Below are 22729 nucleotides of genomic sequence, written 5' to 3' on the forward strand. Positions count from 1 at the left end.
TGACTGTTTGCACAGGGATATAGATAGTTTAAATGAGTGGGCAAAGGCCTGGCAGATGGAAATCGATGTGGATAAATGTGAAGTGATCCATTTTGGTAGGAATAACAGTAAAAAGGACTACTATTTGATTGGTAAAAATTTGCAGCAGGCTGCTGTGCAGATGGACCTGGGTGTCCTTGTGCATTAATCACAGAAGTTTGGTTTGCAGATATATCAGGTAATTAAGAAGGCAGATGGAATTTTGTCCTTCATTGATAGAAGGATTGAGTTTAAATGCAAGGAAATTATGTAGCAGTTGTGTAGGGTGCTGGTGAGGCCACACCTGGAGTATTGTGTGCATGTTTGGTCTCCATACTTGAGAAAGGAAATACTGGCACTGGAGACTGTGCAGAGGAGATTCAGTAGTTGATTCCAGAGATAAGTGGGTTGGATTATGAGGAGAAGCTGAATAGACTGAATAGGGAATAGATAAGATAGAAGTAGGGAGGTTGTTTCCACTGATTGGTGAAACTAGAACAAGAGGGCAAGGCCTCAAAATTAGGAGGATCAGATTTAGGACTGAATTGAGGAGGAATGTCTTTACTCAAAGAGTTGTGAATCTGTGGAATTCCCTGACCAGTAATGTAGTTGAGGCTTCCTTAATTGAATGTGCTTAAAGCTAAGGTAGAAAATGTATTGAACAGTAAAGGAATTAAGGGTTATAGTGAGAGGATGGGTAAGTGGAATGAAGGCCATGAAAAAATCAGCCATGATCTGATGGATTAGCAGAGTAGGCTTGAAGGGCCAGATGGCCCCTACTCCTGCTCCTGGTTCTTATGTTCAATCAAAGTCCTATATACCTGTTCAAGTAGAAATAAAAGATCTCATGGCAATAGTTGAGGCAAGGCAATTGCCTTGGCAGAAGATTAGCAACCTGGAAAGTTAGGTGCTTCTTCCTCAACAGATGTTTCCAGACCTGTTGAGCATTTCCTGTATTTTCTGTGATTCTTTTCCACAGAGTTTGAACTTATTGCCTTTGTGTTGTACTGGTATTCTCCTAGGGCTCTGATTAACACTAATATTTCAGTTGGCACATCCAAATGAGATAATTTGACCATATATCTCACTGTTGGTTGTGATATCTTGGGCTGTATACAATGCAGCTTGGTGAATTTGCTTATGAAACAAACGTGCTTACATTCAAAAATGTAAATGTTAATGTACTTTTCTCTTTTTCCTTCTCCCATTCATTTCTCTCTCCCTCTTTCCTTCTTTTTCTCCTGTTTTTATTGAGAGTTGGTGAGTTGTGATTCCCGAGACAGATCATACAGATTTCAGATTGGACAAGTTGCAAGAATGGTATGATGGACTTACATTTCTGAGGCATCTTGTAATAGACTCAGAAATGTGAGAATGTTGTCCCCAAAACTTAGTAAATAGTGACGTGAAGAAAAATGGAATGTTAATGTATAGCTTATGTAATTATTTGATCGGATTGATATAGGCCATTAATGTGGCTTGATAATCTTTACATTACTGAATTCTGCTTTGAAATGAATAGTCAGAAAGTTGTCAAACATACACCATTCCATGTTGTAAAATTTTCTTTTATTTGATGCAACATTTTCAAATTTCTTGTTTCTATACAATAAGTTAAACATTGGCTTATCGCAATAAAATTAAGTCTTCAGATTATATAATTTATTCCAATTCATGAAGCAATTTTAAATGCTGTATAGCAATATATTTTCATCAAGTCCCTCATTGTTATGGAGACACGGTGTCTCAGTGGTTAGCACTGCTGCCTCATAGCACCAGGAACACGGGTTTGATTCCAGCCTCAGGTGACTGTCTATTTGGAGTCTGCACATTCTCCCCGTGTCTGTGTGGCTCCCCTCTGGGTGCTCTAGTTTCCTCCCTTAGTCCAAAGATGTGCAAGGTGTGTGGATTGGCCATGCTAAATTACCCATAGTGTTCAGGGATGTGTAGGTTGGGTGTGTTAGCCATGGGAAATAGGGGTGTGGGCCTGGCTTGGACTCTCTTTGGACGATCAATGTGGATTTGTTTGGTTGCACAGCCTTTTTCCATATTGCAAGGGCTCTACATAAGTAATGAAGAAGACGTTTATTATGAGATTGAAAAAAGAGAGAAAATATATTTGGTTCTTAATATTATATTAATAATCAAATTGTTTCCTACAACAATACATTTGCTCTCCCAGACTAGGATTTCAGATTTTTAAAAGTTTAAGTATGGGAACATGTATTATTATTGAAGCTGAGTGTTTTAATACTCTGTAGATTTTTGCATGGCCTGTCATTGTCATTTTGATAAAAAAAACTATAAATTACATATGCAAAAAAATTCAAAAAGAAATGCCAGTTAGGCATTGAATGAGGTCAGCAGTATTAGATAGTCAGAAAACTTCAAAACTAGTCCTGAAATATTACACTCAAAACACAGAGCTAGCCCCATAAATTCAAATATTCATTTACTTCATGGCTATTTTAATCTCACTGCAACAGGGATACCCTGATAAATAGTACCATATAAATGCATGAGACATGTCTCAGCAAAGCAGCTAGCAAACTCTGTGGATCGCTGGATTTTAATTTCTCTGGTCACAATAAAAGCAGTAAAATTTTATTTCAAAGATTGGTTACATCTCTGCAATAATTCTAAGTAGTTTTCCTAATTAGAATTAAAATTCTGAGTGTATAAACAATCCATATATTCGCACGCAGAACTGGCAGCGAAAGAAAAATTTGCAACCTTATTTGAAGCTTCAAAACCAAATGTCAGCTTGAAAAAAAATCCCTCAGAACCTCAAAAGATATCACACAGCTGAACAGATAACTTCAATGTGCCAATACGCTTTGAACAAAATGTCATAGATGAACCCTCTCATATAATTAAAAAAAAGACCAGTCACTTCATAGCAACACTGTGGGATCACGGTGAAGGTTTAGACAATCTTACTTAACACGTCAAATTGTTGTTTGTGCAAAAAAAGGCAACTAGCCAAATGGTAATGAGAGTTTCAACCCTTGTGTCAGCATGTAAAAAGAAAAAGAATTAGGGTTTTACAACTCGTTTTTTTTTCATTGAACTACTTTTCCTAATCAACCTGTTTAAAGATGTTATTACACATCTCTGGAGCAGGTCGGACTTTCCTAGTCTTCCTAGTTTAGGGTAGGGACACTACCACAGTGCCACAAGAAAGGCTAAGCCTTAGGGATTGTTAATTCATTAGATCAGAACAAGGGAATTAGTGACAGTTAATTAAAACATTTCTATTAGCCATTTATTCTGAACAGGTTCACTCCCCTGCAAAATAGAAAGAAAAATGTCAAGTGAACATATTTAAATGTTCCCTCTTATTGCCAGACATAATTTTTAGTCGCATATATTCCAAGATTCTAAAAGTAGAGTCGATGTGGAAAATGCAAAAGATGATCAATATATGAATGATGAAATATCACATTGCGTTTTTTAAAAAAATTGTTTTGAGGCCATTGATTTACCCTTATTTTGCAAAAAACTACTGAAAAGTAGAAATTTTTATTTTGTTTTAAGTAGTTGAACCAGCATATCCTGATTCAACGATTTCTCAGTCAGCCATTAGGTTGCCATGGGACCAGGATATATGAGATAGCATTTTTAAAAATATGTTCATTGAACATAGGCATCATTGGCAAGGCCAGAACTTATTGCCCATTCTTAATTGTCCCTGAACTGATGGGTCATTTCAGAACACATTTAGCAGTGGACTGCATTTCTGTGAATCGGGAGTCGCTATTGGCTAGACCAGGTGAGGATGGCAGGTTGTCTTCCCAAATTAGTGAATTAGGTAGGGGTATTTACAACAATCAACAATGGTCACATCATCACCAGGAAATTATTCAATTCAAATTTCATCACGTGTTTTTCACACTTGTCCCCCCAACATTAAAAAAGAAGTTGGGACTCTGATTTATTGATCCAGATAACTACTCTGTAATAGTGATCTAGATTACTTTTCTGGATTTCTGGTAACCATGCTTTGACCAGTGTATGCATTAAAAACTCTTTACCTAAGCACTGTTGTTAGTGAGACAGAAAAAGGAACACAGAACAGAGTTTAAAAATAAGGGGTAGGCCATTTAGAACAGAGTTGAAGAAAAACTTCTTCACCCAGAGAGTGGTGGATATATGGAATGCTCTGTCCCAGAAGGCAGTGGAGGCCAACTCTCTGGATACTTTCAAGAAAGAGATGGATAGAGCTCTTAAAGATAGTGGAATCAAGGGTTATGGGGATAAGGCAGGAACAGGATACTGATTGTGGATGATCAGCCATGATCATAATGAATGTTGGTGCTGGCTCGAAGGGCCAAATGGCCTACTCCAGTACCTATTTTTTATTGGCTATTGTCTAATCCAAATTGCAGTTCAACTTGCATTTATTAACAAAATGTTTCTTATTAAAAACTCTTTAAAAAATTTTCACAATATTTACTCTTTATCTAGTTCTACCATCTGAGGGAGTATATTTCCTGCAATGAACCATGAATTTGCATTGGAAAGTTGGAGTTTCCTTCCTCTCTGTGGGGCTCGTAGGTCTTTTCCTGGGTCTTCTTGGGTTGCCACAAGTCTTGCTGTGAGTCTTCACTGAAGGGGTAGTGTCCAGGTATGAGTTTTTAAACCTCTTTGCCCCTGACCTTCCAGGATCTTCTGTGGCCTGTGGCTGATGGGGTCACGAGCTGAGTTCAAATCATCCAATGGGGTTGCGCCAACATCCTTCACTGTTGTTTTGCTGAAAATTGTAAAGAGCTCATAGTCAGATAGTCAAGATGCCAAAATGTCTCATCAACATTTCTCCAGGACACAATCCTTGGGCTGGTTGCAACACAGTGTAGAGCTGAATGAACACAGCAGGACAGGCAGCATCAGAGGAGCAGGAGAGCTGATGTTTCAGGTCAGGACCCGTCTTCAGAAATGGGGGAGGGGTAGAGGGCTCTGAAATACATAGAGGGAGGGTGGTTGGGCTGGTTTTAACTAGTTTAACTTTTTTTAACTGGTTAAAATAAACTACATTTATTTTCATATTTAAAGCATCTCCTTTGGGGAGAAATGATTTTGATGCAATGAAGCATGAGGCAAAATATTTGAAAATGCTCACAGTAAAATCTCAAAAATATCAGAACATCTGGATAGGACTCCTGCTGCAATATCTCCCATGATGGTAAACCACACTGCTTCAGCATCATATTCGTCTTATATAATTTTTGAGCCTATAGTTGCTGCAAAGTATACTTTTGTGTATCAAAGCTCTTAGTTTCCCTGAAAGGATTCTGGTCATCACCTGCAGTCTATACTCATGGTTGTTTTAAACTGCTAACTCTTTGGGAGTTATTCAGGAAATTATAGGCCAGCCATTGTTAGTTTCCTAAATTGGCAGATATACAAAACTAGATTTTTTGCCTCCTTTGTCAGCACGATGGCTTTTTAACTCAATTCCAGTCTTCATATTCAGCATATGCAGATAGTATGTGATGCTGCCCCAAGCAAAGATTCCACTCATTCCATGTAGGTATTTTTGGCACATAATTTTCTTATGATTGTCTTCTCAAATTACACTTATGGCAGCAAAAGTCTTAATCTTGCATCGATTATACTGCAAAGTTACTAATCTCATTGTTGTGAACAAATTTAAGAACTGCAAATGTGTGGCGCAAAGCATGATCCAATTCTGTGTTTACAGCATGGTGAACACATACAATTCACTGTTTGCATGATGCCATATCACATAATCAAATATGAATGTTGTATTATTGAATACTATATACAGTAAATTTAGAAAGGTGAAACTTTGTTAGTGCCAAAGAGTTAAGCATACTGGAGAGATGAAAAGCTGGGATAGGAAAGTTAACTTTGAAACTGAGCACTCACAGAGGTAATTATAGTCCCAATATAATATAAACAATACTCAATCCCATTCATAAATTGTTTCTGACAACTCTTCTGAAGTTAAAATATAGCCAGGTAAAAAAAATCATTTATGAATATTCAGGTGCAACATAACTGTTGACAACACAAACATTGAAAGTGCAGGTTCTTATAAAATAGTTGCAGGGCTACCAGAAACCAGAGATGAAAATTCATGGCCGTCCGCTGGCTTGTTTGGAGGTGGGGTTTCTGTAAAATTAAGCATTTGGCTGGCAACCCCTGCTTTCCTTCCATCCTGACCTGGTCACATATTATAGCAGAAGGGTAGGCCTTGGACAGCTTTCCAGGTCTTGCAACAAATAAGGCCCTTAAGTGGCCAGTTACTACTCATGCCTATGCACTTTAGAGACACATTCCCACAAGTTCAAATCCTCTGAAAAGGGCTGTCCTTGTCCTCCAAATCACAGCTCGTTACACCTTTCACCACCATGATTTCCAGGCATGCCCGGCGGGTAAGTTGTGCACGTGACTTGAAGTGGCGCGAAAACAAAGATTGTGCACCTGAGGAGTCGGTTGGTTGCTGTCGTGTATGATTCTCTATTAATCTGACCAACATTGTTTTCCTCTGAGATAGATCTGGCGGAGACCGTGGTAGGAGCTGCCGGGCAGCCAGTGAAGGATGAGTTGCCTGAATTAAATCCCCAGGCTTACACAAACTCCTGGGTCCATAGCACTGCTTCACCAGGAACAGCTACCATTCCCAGCAGTGACAACCACTTGATGTTGGCTCTGCAGGGACCACAGAGTTGTTGATTAATCAGATTGTCCAGCAGCTTGCCAACATGTGACTTCTACCTAGCTGGATGCAGAAATCCAACCCTGATTCAAATAAACAAATTAATTTACCTACCCCAAGTGTAATATTGTTGGGGGCAGCTTGATTTTTTAGTCAGTGTGCGATGAGTTTAGATCAAAACAAAGGGATTTTCTGATGAATGGACAGACTAGTATCCCCACTTTGCAACTTCTAAAGAAAAGCTTGTTTTGTAAAATTTGTGACCTTATTCTTCTAGTAACGATATTTTTTACCAACCAACTCGTTTGCAATGGACAATATTAAAGCAATTGATCACTTCTCAGAAGGAATGCTGACCCTAAAGTAGGCAGGTGCAGAACTGTAATAAGTGTTAGCGCATCAACAATGTTGCCCGCAATGGAAGATGAACAACCTATCTGGACAAGGCACCTTCATCGAACAGGTACTATCAGACCGCTACTGCCTGAGCAACACTGATGGTACATCTTAGATACAATCCAAGGTTGTCTCATTGAAATAAGTGTCACCTCGTCTCATTTTTCCTAGGCATCAGTTATTGTCCTTACCACAGGAATCAACTGCTTAACTGGAGCAAAATCAGGTCCCATGCAACCTCACTACTTTCAACTGATCCCTTGGTTTGCACTCTACTTATGTGGTCAGGTCAACAGATTGATTACATTTTTAACCTAATGAAAGGCAGTCGGATAAATTAAAGCTCCAACTTTACCTCAAGTATTTCTATATCTTGTCTTAGATTTCCCGACTCACCAATGAATACAGATGACCAAATCAAAGAGTTGGTGATGAGTGGGAGTTATAAGGACAAAATGTACGATAAATATTTTCCAAAAGAAGTAATCCAGGTAAGTTAATTTAGAATGTGTATATATGTTAATTAGTGTTTATGATACAGGAAAAAGTTTTGTGGAAGGCTGTAGTGTAAGGGATGTAAGATCCTGGAGCAAACTTACAATGATGTCAAAGATAGGTGCTTAAAAGTTAATGACAAAAGACCTACCTCCTAAGAAATGGATAAACAAGAGGCTGAAAACAAAGTAAAATATATTAAATACTTCAGTCAAATTGACACTAAAATTTAATGTTTGACTGCAAATAGTATTTAATTTAATGATGCAGCAGAAAGAGATTTTGATTGTCACTTCAGGGCAATTATTCTAACAGCAGAGTTTCTCCTCAGGCAGTGTCCTGAATAATTATTACACCATGCAATTGACTTATAATCATTTTCCAGGTGGCAAGTATTTAATTGTGAGTACATGCAAGATAGAGACAAGTTTTGTCAGGATTCCGATTTCTCATTAGCAGCGATTAGAAATGCAAATGGATGCCATACTTTTGAAGTTTCAGCAACCTGCTTCCTTCTTGCAGAGGACCATGTGTGTTAGCTTTAGAAGGAGTGGATTAGTCTTCATTATAATGCAATTCATGGGACATTTGCTGGTGTCACCCTTATCAATATATCATATTTGATTCATGGCCACCTCGACTAGATGCAACTGGGCATCTGACACTCTGCCAATGTAATTACAAGACAATGCTTTTGGAAGAAGAAAATAAATGTAAAAAATCATTTTTAAAAGAAAATTAAAAAGAAGACATGCAGAAGTTGATCTTTAAAGTGTCACTGTTTGCTCTGCAAGGAAACAATAATGATTCAATTACTGTAAAATAAGTTAAAATGAGAGGCTTGCAAAAGATAGATAATGATGCCACTGGCCTATTATTTCATTCCTACTTCCTTCTTTTTAGTAGCTTTATTCTTGAATTTATCTATTTATTCATTCATTCATTCATTCCAGACCCCCAATTTAATTGGGAGCAACAATCAGGCTGGGGGACCAGCAATCCTCAATCCTGTGAAAGTGACAGCTGTGGATGTTTTTAACTTCACTGCCTCATTTGAATAATAACAAAACCCTGTTCCCTCAACTGCATTGATAAACCGACATCATAGCAATGGTTTTTGCATAGCTCCTGGACAACCAGACAAGTTCATTTAAAGTGGAAATGCATCTCTTAATTTATGCCCTTTGCAACAACGTGAATGTAGTCTTGTAATAAGCAATAAGTTGGTGAACTACCTTTAAGATAGCTGATGCCTCTCTAGAGTTCTTGGTGAATGGGTTTGGGCAAAGAATGGAATATTGTTCTTTACTTCCCATAGGGTTATTCCCACTACAATTGTCAGTCAGCTTTGCACAAAGATGGCTAACAGGGTCATGTCAACAATGTCAATCCTAGACCAAAAGGTTAATTATAGGAAGTGATTCAGTAACTGCTTAAGAACTGTTAGGATGATCAATTTCATCTCTTCATCCCCCCCCCCCCCCGACCCAAACAATGTCTAACAGCATTCTGTTCACCTCCTAATTCAGAACACACAATTTTGTCCCTACTTCCTTAGAAAATACAAACCTAAGGGCACACTGTGACATCAACTTTTTGCAAAGATACTCACTTCTTTTTTTTTGTCTTCATAGCAGCAAACTAAAATGATTGTCCTCTCATGCCACACAACCAACAACTTTTCCTTGGAGACCTTCCTTACTTCCCACTTTAGATAAATGGTTTTTCAAACATCACCTCCCAATCTGGTTTAATTTTACTTCTTACCCAATTCTCAGAAGACAAGCAGTTTTGTGCACATCTTTGACACACCTTTAGTTTCCTTTTCAATTGGAAATTCAAAGGGACAGGTATCATACATGAACAAAGAAAATAAAAGTTCCTCAAGCAATCAAAACAAGGAAAGCAGTTGAAAATATTCTAAGAAATTGATGCTGCCATTTATATGGAGCAAAAAAATCTACAAAATACAATAGGAGATGATAACTATAACTAAATAATGAGCATAATGTTTTGTTGAATTTCCAAATTGAGAATGACTATAATGAAATGTATCTGTAGTTTTCCTTTAAAAGATGAGGGGAGAATGGGACAACTATCAAGATTGTTTGAAGTTAGAGTCTAAATTTAATAGGATTTAATAGTGCTAGACATTGGAGAACATGGGAGGTCCTTATGGTGTATAGTTTCAATATTCTTATAAGGAAAGGTTTGTCCTTTAAACTAGTCAGAGAATTTGGCAACAATGATAAATATTTTCATCCAAATTTTAAGGTTCAAATATTTTTCTTTATAAAAGATGCACATTGTGAAAAATAAGCTGCACACAAATCTCTTGGGATTTTTCACAGTGAGCTGGGGAATGTGACTGTTTATATTGAAAGGACTGATATGCTATGAAATCCATAATATTTTATGTAATATAACAATAATGTTTCATTTACACATAAAAATCAATGACATATTTATAATTCAAAACTGAAACAAGCAGTAAATTGAAAATATGATATTAAAATATATTCCATACAAAACAGAAAGTGATTTTTTTAACCAATAAAATCAAATGGAGAAGCTGTGATACACTCTTGTTGGTTAAAGCCATTGCTTCCATTCATGTGGTACAAATGTTATTTGCTAATTATTTGCAAAGAACGATTAAAATTGAACTTTCACACCACCTTATCAGGGTCATAGAAATAATAAAGTTATATTTAGTATGCAAAGGAAAAGGATTCATAAAGAATTCACATAGAAATGTACAAAAATTCTTTGGTTTGTGAAAATTACTGCACATATGCAATCAGCCTGTTTTTTAAGGAGTTATTTTGTGAGATGTAAGCATCATTGGCCAGGCCAGAATTTATCGCTCATGATGAGTACAAGGTACAAACACAGAAATTGCTGGAGAAACCCAGCTGGCCTAGCTGCATCAGTGGAGAGAGAGACAGAGCTAATGTTCCCAGTCTGGTGTGACTCTTTATCAGAATTGAAAGATATTTTTCTCTGCCCACAGGTGCTTCTAAACCTATTGAGTTTTCCAGCACTTTCTGTTTTTGAGATTTCCAGAATCCACAGTATTTTACTTTGATGTGAATTTACAGTAGCAATTTATCTTCTTGAGCCACTGCAGTCTCTCTGGTATGAGTGTACCCACCATGTTGTAAAGAAGGCAGCTCCAGGATTGGAGTGACAGTGATGGCGCATTACAATTCCAAGTTAGGATAGCATTTAGCTTAAAGATAACAAGGTGTGGAGCTGGATGCACACAGCAGGCCAGGCAGCATCAGAGGAGCAGGAAAGCTGACCCTTTGGGTCTGGATCCTTTTTAGCTTTGAGGGAAACTGGAAGGAGGTGGTGTTGCATGCATCTGCTGGCCTTGTCCTCTTAGGTGGTGGGGGTTACAGGTTTGGAATTTGTCATAGAAGGAGGCTTAGTGAGTTACTGAAGTGCATCTCATAGGTGCCTCACTCTACAGTCACTGTGTATCATCAATGGCGTGAATATTAATGTCGTAGATAGGATACCTATCAAGAGAATCGCTTTGTCCTGGATGTTTTGTCCTGGATGTTGTCACATTTCTTGAGTGTTGATGGAGCTGCATTCACCCAGCCTAATGTTGCATATTCCATCACACTCCTGACTTGTACCTTGTGCAGTGAGTTTTGCCATTGGAGAATAATCTTAGGGATTGAATGACATGATGAGTCTGTGATAGTGTGTTTGGAGGGGTGGAACGGTAGGGGGAGCTACATGGGTGAAGATGCTGGTGAGCACATAGGTTTGGGGTAGGGTGAATAGTTCCTAGCATTTAAGGGTTGGGCAAGGTGGAGAAGTGTTTCTTGTCAAGTCTAAAGTAGAATAGGCTATTGGGAAGCTTGTGCAGGCACATTTTACACAGCCACAAGATTTGAAGAACTGAGACATGAAACAAACTGTGCCCTGGCTGCAAAAATCACAAGTTATAGGTTAACTACCTTGTATGCAGGGCAGGCATATAAAATTCAGGATGGTTGGCTACCTTGGCTTTGTAGATGGTGGGTAGGCTTTGGGGAATTGGGTGGTCAAACAATCTACGCAAAATTCTAAGTTTCTGACCTAACCTTGTAGTTACAACCTTGTGGCTAGTCTAATGTTTCTGGTTAATGCTGATCTCCAAGACATGGATGGTGGGGATTACAAAATGGCAACACCATTGAATATCAAGCGGAGAAGCTGTGATACACTCTTGTTGGTGAAAGCCATTGCTTCCATTCAAGTGGTACAAATGTTATTTGCTAATTATCATACTAATAAGCATGAAGGTTTCAGAGATAGTAGGAACTGCAGATGCCGGAGAATCTGAAGTAACAAGGAGTAGAGTTGGATGAACACAACAGGCCAAACAGCGTCAGCGAAGCAGGAAGGCTGAAGTTTCGAGCCTGGACCCGTCTTCAGAAAAATGAAACATCAGCCTTCCTGCTCCTGTGACACTGCTTGGCCTCCTGAGTTCATCCAGCTCTACAATTTGTTATCAAAGCATGAATGTTTCCCAGTTCTTACTGTGGTCAGGCACGGACTGCTTTAATATATGAGCAGTTGCAAATGGTCCTGAAGATTGTATTATTCATAAACATTCCCAAATCTGATTTTACAATTTCGGGAGAATTATTAATGAAGCAGCTGAAGTTGATTGGTTCTGGACACTGTCCTGAGCAATTCTTGCAGTGATATGCTAAGGCTGATATGCTTGGCCTCCAACAGCCATAACATCTTTCTTTGCGCTTGCGTCACACCAAGTGTTTCCCTAATTTGCATTGATTTCAATTTTGCCAGGATCCTGATTGGAGATTGGATCTAATGTGGCTTTAATGTCAAGGACTGTTCCTCTGACCTTCCCTGTGAAATTCAGCCATTTTTGCCCTTAGAGGGGCCTTAGTTGTAAGGAAGTGAAGGACTGATCTCTGGCAGAACTTAAACTTAACATAGGTGGGAAGCATATTCCTGTGAAAGAGACATTAGACTAGCACAAAGTTCTAGCTCAATCAGTGACATCTTGGATTATTTTACTTTTGATTGAATGTAGACTGATGTGTCAACAAGTGACTGGATGGGATTTATCTTGTTTTTGTGGACAGGCATATGTGGAAAAATATACATTGCCAGGCAGGGCCCGATGTTGTGGAAATTAAATAAAATCAATGGTCCATCTTTCTGGAGAAATTGGTAAGTGTTTTAATTCATTCAACTGTCATAAAATCCTATCATGGTAGTGAGCATGTAGTGAGCAAATAAATGTAGAGTGATTCTGCATTATATTAAGTTAGTATAATTTAAAATAATGATAATTAGAATTTCCAGTGGATGACTGCCTTCATGGCCGTGGATCAGTTGGCTGAGTTTATGGAATGAAAAGTGATTGATTGCTACGTTTATGTAATTTATGACTAGGTTATCCTCTCTTTATAAATGCAAAATGGACAGGAATGTCCTTTTTTTAAACTTTAATTTATGATCTACTAATTAAATTGCAAAATCATGTGGTTTTATGTCTGCAATTGCTGAATATTTTTCATGCTACAGTAAATAGTCCAGCCTGTAACAACACACTTGATAAACAAACATGGTAATTTGTTACCTATGCCTACTACTTAGAGAGGATGTGGGAGTGAGAGATTTTGTGTCACCTCAGAAAGAACATGAACAGCAGAATTGCACTCAGCCACATTTTGTAACTCATAAAAACCAAAAGAGCTGTGGATGCTGTAAATCAGGAAGGAAAACAAAGGGTCACTGGGCCCGAAACGTTAATTCTGTTTTCTCTTCCACAGATGTTGCCAGACCTGCTGAGCTTTTCCAGCAACTTTGTTTCTGTAACCTCATGGCTTGGCTTATCCCCATTTTACCGTTACCACGAGGCCAGAGTGTGTGATTAGATTTTATTTTATAAATAAAGTACTATTCGGACTGAGTTGTCATAAATTGAAGTATTGAATATCTATAAACATATCTATGTAACAGAAGGTGCGGTAAGGATATTATGAGCATGCTGGTAGTTGCTAAATGAATCAATGCCAAGAGGGTAAGTGAGCATCCCTGAAATTCAGCCTGGCTCAATCTGTGAGCTGTGTGCCTGGCCTATCTTTAGAACAGACTTTTTAGTGTTTGTTGCTGGTGTGCCATGCATTACAAGTCTGTCTTTCCTGAACATCTTGCAAGTGGATCAGAGAGGTGCCTTGAAGATCATGAGCAATTGGCAAATCTTAGATGCCAATATCCATGTATGAGGAGTGCATATGGCTGGTGCCCATGAACTGTGCCCGGAAACACTGTTTTTTGCCAAGCGACACGGAAGCTCTTCACAATCAGTGGTGAGCTGAAGTTGCTAGCACTCACTTCCATGTCTAGATTGTTTGGTACATTTGGTAACATTAAAAGTTGCATATCATTGGGGTGACAAGTGTGACCAGTAAGGTATTTATCCAGCAATAATTCCCCTAAACAAGTGTTTCACCTCTGCCTAACAGAAATTTGCCTTGATGCCCGGCAGCTGCATAAAAATGCACTGTGTTGCTCCTGACATCAAGATAGACCTAGCTGGATTTCACACCGGATCCTACAACAAACCCTGCCAGTGTCCAAGTCTTTCAGGCCACTGTAAGATTCTGCCCAAAGAATAAATGCTAACACCTGTAGCAGGTATTGAAAGAGAAAAGCCCACCTGACAAATGCAACAAGATGGAAATCAAATCATCATGTGTGAACCAACACAATGGTTTAACATCAGCCAAGCAAGCAAACGTATGGAGTACATTCTGTCCCTGGCAATCTAAAGAGAACAGGCAGGAAATAGCCATCAATCAGTATTGATTCTTTTGATTTGACTTCTAAGTCTCAGGATATGGGACCTTCGGGAAGAATAATGTTTCATATTATTGACAATTCTTTATTAAGTTGTTACAATCACCACAGAGACCATTCATGTTTAAAAAGAAATTCAAACACTCAGGAATGAACTGAAAGAAATAAACAATATTCCATGATTTTAAACAAATGTATTTTGCTCGTAAAGATCAAGGAAAGCAAACATTACTAAATAACGATAAGACATTCCACTCCCGCACATCCCAGATGTCCAAGTTCTTCAAGGACCGCAACTTTCCCCCCACAGTGATCGAGAATGCCCTTGACCGCGTCTCCCGTATTTCCCGCAACACATCCCTCACACCCCGCCCCTGCCACAACCGCCCCAAGAGGATCCCCCTCGTTCTCACACACCACCCTACCAACCTCCGGATACAACGCATTATCCTCCGACACTTCCGCCATTTACAATCCGACCCCACCACCCAAGACATTTTTCCATCCCCTCCCCTGTCAGCTTTCCGGAGAGACCACTCTCTCCGTGACTCCCTTGTTCGCTCCACACTGCCCTCCAACCCCACCACACCCGGCACCTTCCCCTGCAACCGCAGGAAATGCTACACTTGTCCCCACACCTCCTCCCTCACCCCCATCCCAGGCCCCAAGATGACATTCCACATTAAGCAGAGGTTCACCTGCACATCTGCCAATGTGGTATACTGCATCCACTGTACCCGGTGCGGCTTCCTCTACATTGGGGAAACCAAGCGGAGGCTTGGGGACCGCTTTGCAGAACACCTCCGCTCAGTCCGCAACAAACAACTGCACCTCCCAGTCGCAAACGATTTCCACTCCCCCTCCCATTCTCTAGATGACATGTCCATCATGGGCCTCCTGCAGTGCCACAATGATGCCACCCGAAGGTTGCAGGAACAGCAACTCATATTCCGCCTGGGAACCCTGCAGCCATATGGTATCAATGTGGACTTCACCAGTTTCAAAATCTCCCCTTCTCCTACTGCATCCCTAAACCAGCCCAGTTTGTCCCCTCCCCCCACTGCACTACACAACCAGCCCAGCTCTTCCCCCCCACCCACTGCATCCCAAAACCAGTCCAACCTGTCTCTGCCTCCCTAATCGGTTCTTCCTCTCACCCATCCCTTCCTCCCACCCCAAGCCGCACCCCCAGCTACCTACTAACCTCATCCCACCTCCTTGACCTGTCCGTCTTCCCTGGACTGACCTATCCCCTCCCTACCTACCCACCTACACTCTCTCCACCTATCTTCTTTACTCTCCATCTTCGGTCCGCCTCCCCCTCTCTCCCTATTTATTCCAGTTCCCTCTCCCCATCCCCCTCTCTGATGAAGGGTCTAGGCCCGAAACGTCAGCTTTTGTGCTCCTGAGATGCTGCTTGGCCTGCTGTGTTCATCCAGCCTCACATTTTATTACTAAATAAACACTCTCTTCAGTAAACACATAAATGCTATATCAAAAAGCTTAACAACATAATCACAAGGATTTTGTACCAAAACCCTTACCATTTCCACAATGATGTCCCCAGCACATCTTTGGCTAATTATCTTAAAAGTTAAGTGCCTTTTGCTCCAATGAACAGTTATCTAGACTCAAAAAGCTGGCGTGCTGTGATCTCCAGCGTTTGTTGTTTTCAGTAAGGATTCTAGCATCTGCAGTAATTTGCTCATTATTTCAACTTCTGTCTAGCATTCACTTGTAATTGCAGTACAGTGTCTCAAATAGAACATTAGGAACTGTATGGGATGGACTAAAATTGATGATGATATTCGACAGCTGCAGGACCTTCAATGGGTCTTGTGAACATTCCTGTACGTATTGAAGACGGCACAATCAACGTGTTTTAATGTACTTGCTGTTTGTTACACTGTATAAGAGAGAGACAGTTTTCTTCTGAGTTATTGGACTTCACCTCAGACCAGGATCACAAACAATGCCAGGAACGAATCTAAACCTCCAGACCAGATGTCGATCGAGGGGGTCCTACCGGGCACAAGGGCATGAGGCTTATTTTCTTTTCCTTTCTTATTAATTTTTTTTATTCACTTAATAAATGTTCGTATTTAAGTAAATTTGTATTGTTGACTCTTCTCTTAACCACATTTAATCGAATCCAAAGAACTGCTTGGATACACTTTGTGATCCAAGACAGGAATACTTCTGGTTCCTAATAGAATTTTTTTCTTAGTACACAGCTATTTCATAGCTTCTAACACACATATTTTCGTTCTGCCTGATTCCAAGCTGAACTGCTTGTTTTCACTATGAGAATTACTGTAGGTATATTCTGCTAGCTCCAAGCCAGGCAAATCCTACCGAATTTATTCGCTCAACAATTCTGTTAGACTCAAATGGATATGAAATGGTTTGTAATGGAAATTGCCAATTTTGAATATAAACAGAAGACTCAGGAGTCAACAAAAGTCATAGAGTTACCATAGTAGAAAATAGAACTTAGAACTGTACAGGCCCTTTGGCCCAGGATGTTGTGCCGAACTTTTATCCTAAGTGTAAGGTCTATCTAACCTCCACCCCTACCTTATACTATCATCTATTTGCCTATCTAATTGCCGCTTAAATGCCCCTAATAAGGCTGACTCCACTACCTTCTCTGGCAATGCCTTCCACGCCCCTACCACTCTTTGAGTAAAGAACCTGCCCCTGACGTCTCCCCTATATCTACCTCCACTCACTTTTAAAACTATGTCTCCTCATAATAGCTACCTCCACTCTAGGAAAAAGTCTCTGGCTGTCCAATCTGTCTATACCTCTGGTCATTTTGTACACCTCTATCAACTCATCTCCTATACTTCGTCGTTCTAAAGAGAAAAGCCCTAGCTCGCTCAACCTTTCCTTGTAAGACCTTTCTTGCATTCCAGGCAACGTCCTGGTAAATCTCCTCTGCACCTTTTCTAATGCCTTCACATCTTTCCTGTAATGAGGTGGTCAGAACTGGACACAATACTCCAGATGTGGCCGAACCAGGCTTTTGTATAGCTGCAGCATAACTTCATGGCCCTTGAACTCAATCCCTCTATTAATGAAAGCTAACATACCACATGCCTTCTTAACAATTCTATCCACCTGGGTGGCAGCTTTCAGGGGACTGTGGACATGAACTCCAAGATCCCTCTGCTCCTCCACACTGCCAAGAATCTTTCCATTAACCCTGTATTCTGCTTTCAAGTTTGTCCTTCCAAAATGAATCACCTCACACTTTTCAGGGTTAAACTCCATCTGCCACTTCTCACCCTAGCTCTGCATCCTGTCAATGTCCCTTTGTAGTCTAGAACAGCCCTCTGCACTGTCCACAACTTGACCCAACTTGGTAATAGTTTGGTCGCAGGAATTAGAAAAATATAGCATGTTCCAACCTTATCCCTGGTATGAACACCAGTCTAAGGAAACAAAGTGTGAAGCTGGATGAACACAGCAGGGCAAGCAGCACCTCAGAAAGACAAAAGCTGACGTTTCGGGCCTAGACCCTTCATCAGAGAGGGGGATGGGGAGAGGGTTCTGGAATAAATAGGGAGAGAGGGGGGCGGACCAAAGATGGAGAAAAAAGAAGATAGGTGGAGAAGAGAGTATAGGTGGGGAGGTAGGGAGGGGATAGGTCAGTCCAGGGAAGACGGACAGGTCAAGGAGGCAGGATGAGGTAGCAGGTAGGAAACCCCCAACACACACACACACACACACACACACACACACACACACACACGCACCCCACCCCCAACACACACACAAACACACACACACACACACACACACACACACACACCCCAACACAAACACACCACCCCCAACAGACACATACGCATACACACCACACCCAACACACACGCACACACCCCAACTCACACAGACCCCACACCTCAACACACACACACCCCACAACCCAACATACACACACCCCCACAACCCAACACACACACACCCCCACAAGCCAACACACACACACCCCTCCCCCCTAACACACACACACACCCCTCCCCCCAAAACACACACACACCCCTCCCCTCCAATGCACACACCCCCCCCACACAACACACACACACCCCTCCCCCCCAACACACACACACACCCTTCCCCCCAACACACACACACCCCGCCCCCCAACACACACACACCCCTCCCCCCAAACACACACCCACACACACCCCTCCCCCAACACACACACACACCCCTCCCCCCAAACACACAGACACCCCTCCCCCCAATACACACACACACCCCTCCCCCCCAATACACACACACACCCCTCCCCCCAAACACACACCCACACACACCCCTCCCCTCCAATGCCCCCTCCCCCCCACACACACACACCCCTCCCCCCCAACACACACACACCCCACACCCCCCAACACACACACACACCTCAACCCCCAACACACTCATACACCCCAACCCTCAACACACACATACACACACACACACCCCACCCCTCCAACAAGCGCACACACACACATCACCCCCAAAACACACACACACACTCGACCCTTCAACACACACCCCACCCCTCAACACACCTACACACACCCCACCCTTCAACACACATACACACACACACACACACACACCCCATCCCTCAACACACCAACACACACCCCACCCTTCAACGCACATAGACACACACCCCACCCCTCAACACACCAACACACTCCCCACCCTTCAACACACATACACACACACACCCTGCCCCTCAACACACCAACACACACACACACACACACACACACACACAGACACACGCACACACCCCTCAACAAACACACACGCACACACACACACACACAATCCCCAACCCCAGCATACACACACACACCCCTCCCCCTAACACACGCACACTTGCACACGGACACACCAGTCAGCATTCTTCCTTGTGGCAGGACTGTTCGAGAAACTGCTAAAGACCGAATCAGCTAGACCATTCAATGAATTTTGGAATGAATTTTGTATGCATCTCATTTTGGCAAGTTAAGTGACAGAGAATTCTATGGTGTACAATCAAAACATTTGCTGTGGATGACATTTCCTTTCAGATTTCTGGAAGGAAAGGAGTGAATATACTTTCAATGGAGTAATGGCATGGGATTTTGTTTATACAAGAAAATTGTATCTGCCGATCAGCAAATTTCAGACGAGATGTAATATATTGAGAAATTTCCAATAATAGAACTTCATAATTTATTTTGATTGCCTTTCTCTGATTTTAACGCCTGAAAACATTGAATATGGTGAAACCATAAACATTCAACTTAAAAACTGTAATCTGGGAAGTCAATACTGGAGTAATAATGTTGTGAGTGCTCTTGGAGAAGCAGAATTAACAGGGCAAAAGGTCAGGCTTTTATGTGGCAGGACTGGCTGGAGACATGAGCTAACAAAGTGTGAAGCTGGACGAACACAGCAGATCAAGCGGCATCTCAGGAGCTCAAAAGCTGACGTTTCGGGCCTAGACCCTTCATCAGAGAGGGGGATGAGGAGAGGGTTCTGAAATAAATAGGGAGAGAGGGGGAGGCGGACCGAAGATGGATAGAGGAGAAGATAGGTGGAGAGGAGAGTATAGGTGGGGAGGTGCGGAGGGGATAGGTCAGTCCGGGGAGGACGCACAGGTCAAGGAGGCGGGATGAGGTTAGTAGGTAGGAAATGGAGGTGCAGCTTGAGGTGGGAGGAGGTGATAGGAGAGAGGAAGAACAGGTTAGGGAGGCAGGAATGAGCTGGGCTGGTTTTGGGATTCCTCATGCAGATGGTCTTAAGGTCCTCTGCTTCCTCCTGTCCCCCAGGCCCGACCAGTTCCCCTGTACCGACACCCTCATCCGGCTAGCTGAACTCGTCCTCACCCTGAACAACTTCTCTTTCGATTCTTCCCACTTCCTACAGACAAAGTGGTGGCCATAGGTACCCGCATAGGCCCAAGCCATGCCTGCCTCTTTGTAGGTTACGTGGAACAGTCCCTCTTCCGCACATACACTGGCCCGAAACCCCACCTCTTCCTCCATTACATTGATGACTGTATCGGCGCCGCCTCTTGCTCCCCAGAGCAGCTCGAACAGTACATCCACTTCACCAACACCTTCCACCCCAAACTCAAATTCACCTGGGCCATTTCCAACACATCCCTCACCTTCCTGGACCTCTCGGTCTCCATCTCAGGTAGCCAGCTAGAAACTGATGTCCATTTCAAGCCCATTGACTCCCACTACTACCTAGAATACACCTCCTCCCACCCACCCTCCTGCAAAAGTTCCATCCCCTATTCCCAATTCCTCCGCCTCCACCGCATCTGCTCCCAGGATGTGGCATTCCACTCCCGCACATCCCAGATGGCCACGTTTTTCAAGGACTGCAACTTTCCCCCCACAGTGGTCGAGAACGCCCTTGACCGTGTCTCCCGCATTTCCCGCAACACATCCCTCACACCTCACCCCCACAATACCTGCCCTAAGAAAATGCCCCTCATCCTCACATACCACCCCACCAACCTCCGGATACAACACATCATCCTCCGACACTTCCGCCATCTACAATCCGACCCCACCACCAAAGACATTTTTCCATCCCCACCCTTGTCTGCCTTCCAGAGAGACATTCTCTGTGACTCCCTTGTGCGCTCCACACTCGCCTCCAACCACACCACACCCGGCACCTTCTCCTGCAACTTCAGGAAGTGCTACACCTGCCCCCACACTTCCTCCCTCACCCCCATCCCAGGCCTCAAGATGACTTTCCATACTAAGCAGGTGTTCACCTGCGCATCTGCCAATGTAGTATACTGTATCCACTGTACCCGGCATGGCTACCTCTACACTGGGGAAACCAAGAGGAGGCTTGGGGACCGCTTTGCTGAACACCTCCGCTCGGTTCACAATAAACAACTGCACCTCCCAGTCGTGAACCATTTTAACTCCCCCTCCCATTCCTTAGATGACATGTCCATCATGGGGCTCCTGCAGTGCTACAATGATGCCACCTGAAGTTTGCAGGAACAGCAACTCATATTCCGCTTGGGAATCCTGCAGCCCAATGCTATCAATGTGGACTTCACAAGCTTCAAAATGTCCCCCTCCCCCACTGCATCCCAAAACCAGCCCAGCCTGTTTCTGCCTCCCTAACCTGTTCTTCCTCTCACCTATCCCCTCCTCCCACGTCAAGCCACACCCCCATTTCCCACCTACTAACCTCATCCCACCTCCTTGACCTGTCCGCCTTCCCTGGACTGACCTATCCCCTCCCCACCTATACTCTCCTATCTACCTATCTTCTCCTCTATCCATCTTCGGTCCACCTCCCCCTCTCTCTATTTATTCCAGAACCCTCTCCCCATCCCCCTCTCTGATGAAGTGTCTAGGCCCGAAACGTCAGCTTTTGTGCTCCTGAGACGCTGCTTGGTCTGCTGTGTTCATCCAGCTTCACACTTTGTTATCTTGGATTCTCCAGCATCTGCAGTTCCCATTATCTCTGGAGACATGAGCTGACGTTTCTGAACATTTCTTTAGAGTTTCTTATGACATTGACATAGAAGTAACTCACCAACTTGAAGCAGAACTTGATGCTACACAACTTCAACAGGCATTACAGAGAGATATATTTCCAACTCAGCAAACTTTAAATAAATCTTCAAAAGGTGAGTTTAATTTTGTAGTTTGGTTAATTTTATTAAAGTCTCACTTAATTTGAAAGCCAAGATCAACCTTGGATCTTGTTAGTTTGTACTAATTATTTGGACTGATTCCAGTGTCAATACACTTTATTTATTTACTCTAGTTGCTGTGGACAATAAACATGCTGTATTTACGTATGTAAATTTTTAAAAAAATTGTTTATGATGAGGGAATGGCCAGAAAAGTAACCAAGAAAATAACTCAGGTTGAGATACAATGTTTCACTATCTATTGCTTACTCAGTCCTGTTATAAATGATTAATTTGATGATTAATATTGACATACGTAAAGGAAAATTACAAAGAACAAATTAGAAATGAACTTGTGACTAGATACCCGAAGTATTGAACTGAATATGTCTGTTTTCAAAGCAAGCATCACAGCCTGTAGACAGACATCAATGCAGTCAATTTGAATAAGGTTTGTATCTTTGATGTACTTCAAATGGTAGAAAATGATACTTTGAATTTCAAGGATTGCCACAGTTGCAATTTTCTGAAATCAGGGGAGATTTGATCTTATTATCCTCTCACTCAGAAAGTGACAAGAAATTATGTTCATTCAGGTTTTGTTACAAAAAATTAAGATAAACAATGAA

At 41.9% G+C, this 22729-nt stretch overlaps 1 protein-coding gene across 5 annotated transcripts in view; it reads left to right on the forward strand.

Annotated features, from left to right (window-relative positions):
* The window catches only part of LOC125457421 (otolin-1-like), a 220539-nt gene that overhangs the window by 85594 nt on the left and 112216 nt on the right, over positions 1-22729 (forward strand). For 4 of the 5 annotated variants that reach the window (XM_048541590.2, XM_048541586.2, XM_059650885.1 and 1 more), the window contains exons 2-3: positions 7479-7587; positions 12706-12793. In XM_048541590.2, coding sequence (XP_048397547.1) covers positions 12769-12793 — 25 coding nt within the window. In that variant the 5' untranslated portion in view covers positions 7479-7587; positions 12706-12768. Of the gene's footprint in view, positions 1-4495; positions 4646-7478; positions 7588-12705; positions 12794-22729 lie in introns of those variants that run through there. The other variant, XM_048541588.2, reaches the window with a different exon arrangement.

The sequence above is a fragment of the Stegostoma tigrinum genome, chromosome 14 (assembly GCF_030684315.1).
Source record: "Stegostoma tigrinum isolate sSteTig4 chromosome 14, sSteTig4.hap1, whole genome shotgun sequence".
Taxonomy (NCBI): domain Eukaryota; kingdom Metazoa; phylum Chordata; class Chondrichthyes; order Orectolobiformes; family Stegostomatidae; genus Stegostoma; species Stegostoma tigrinum.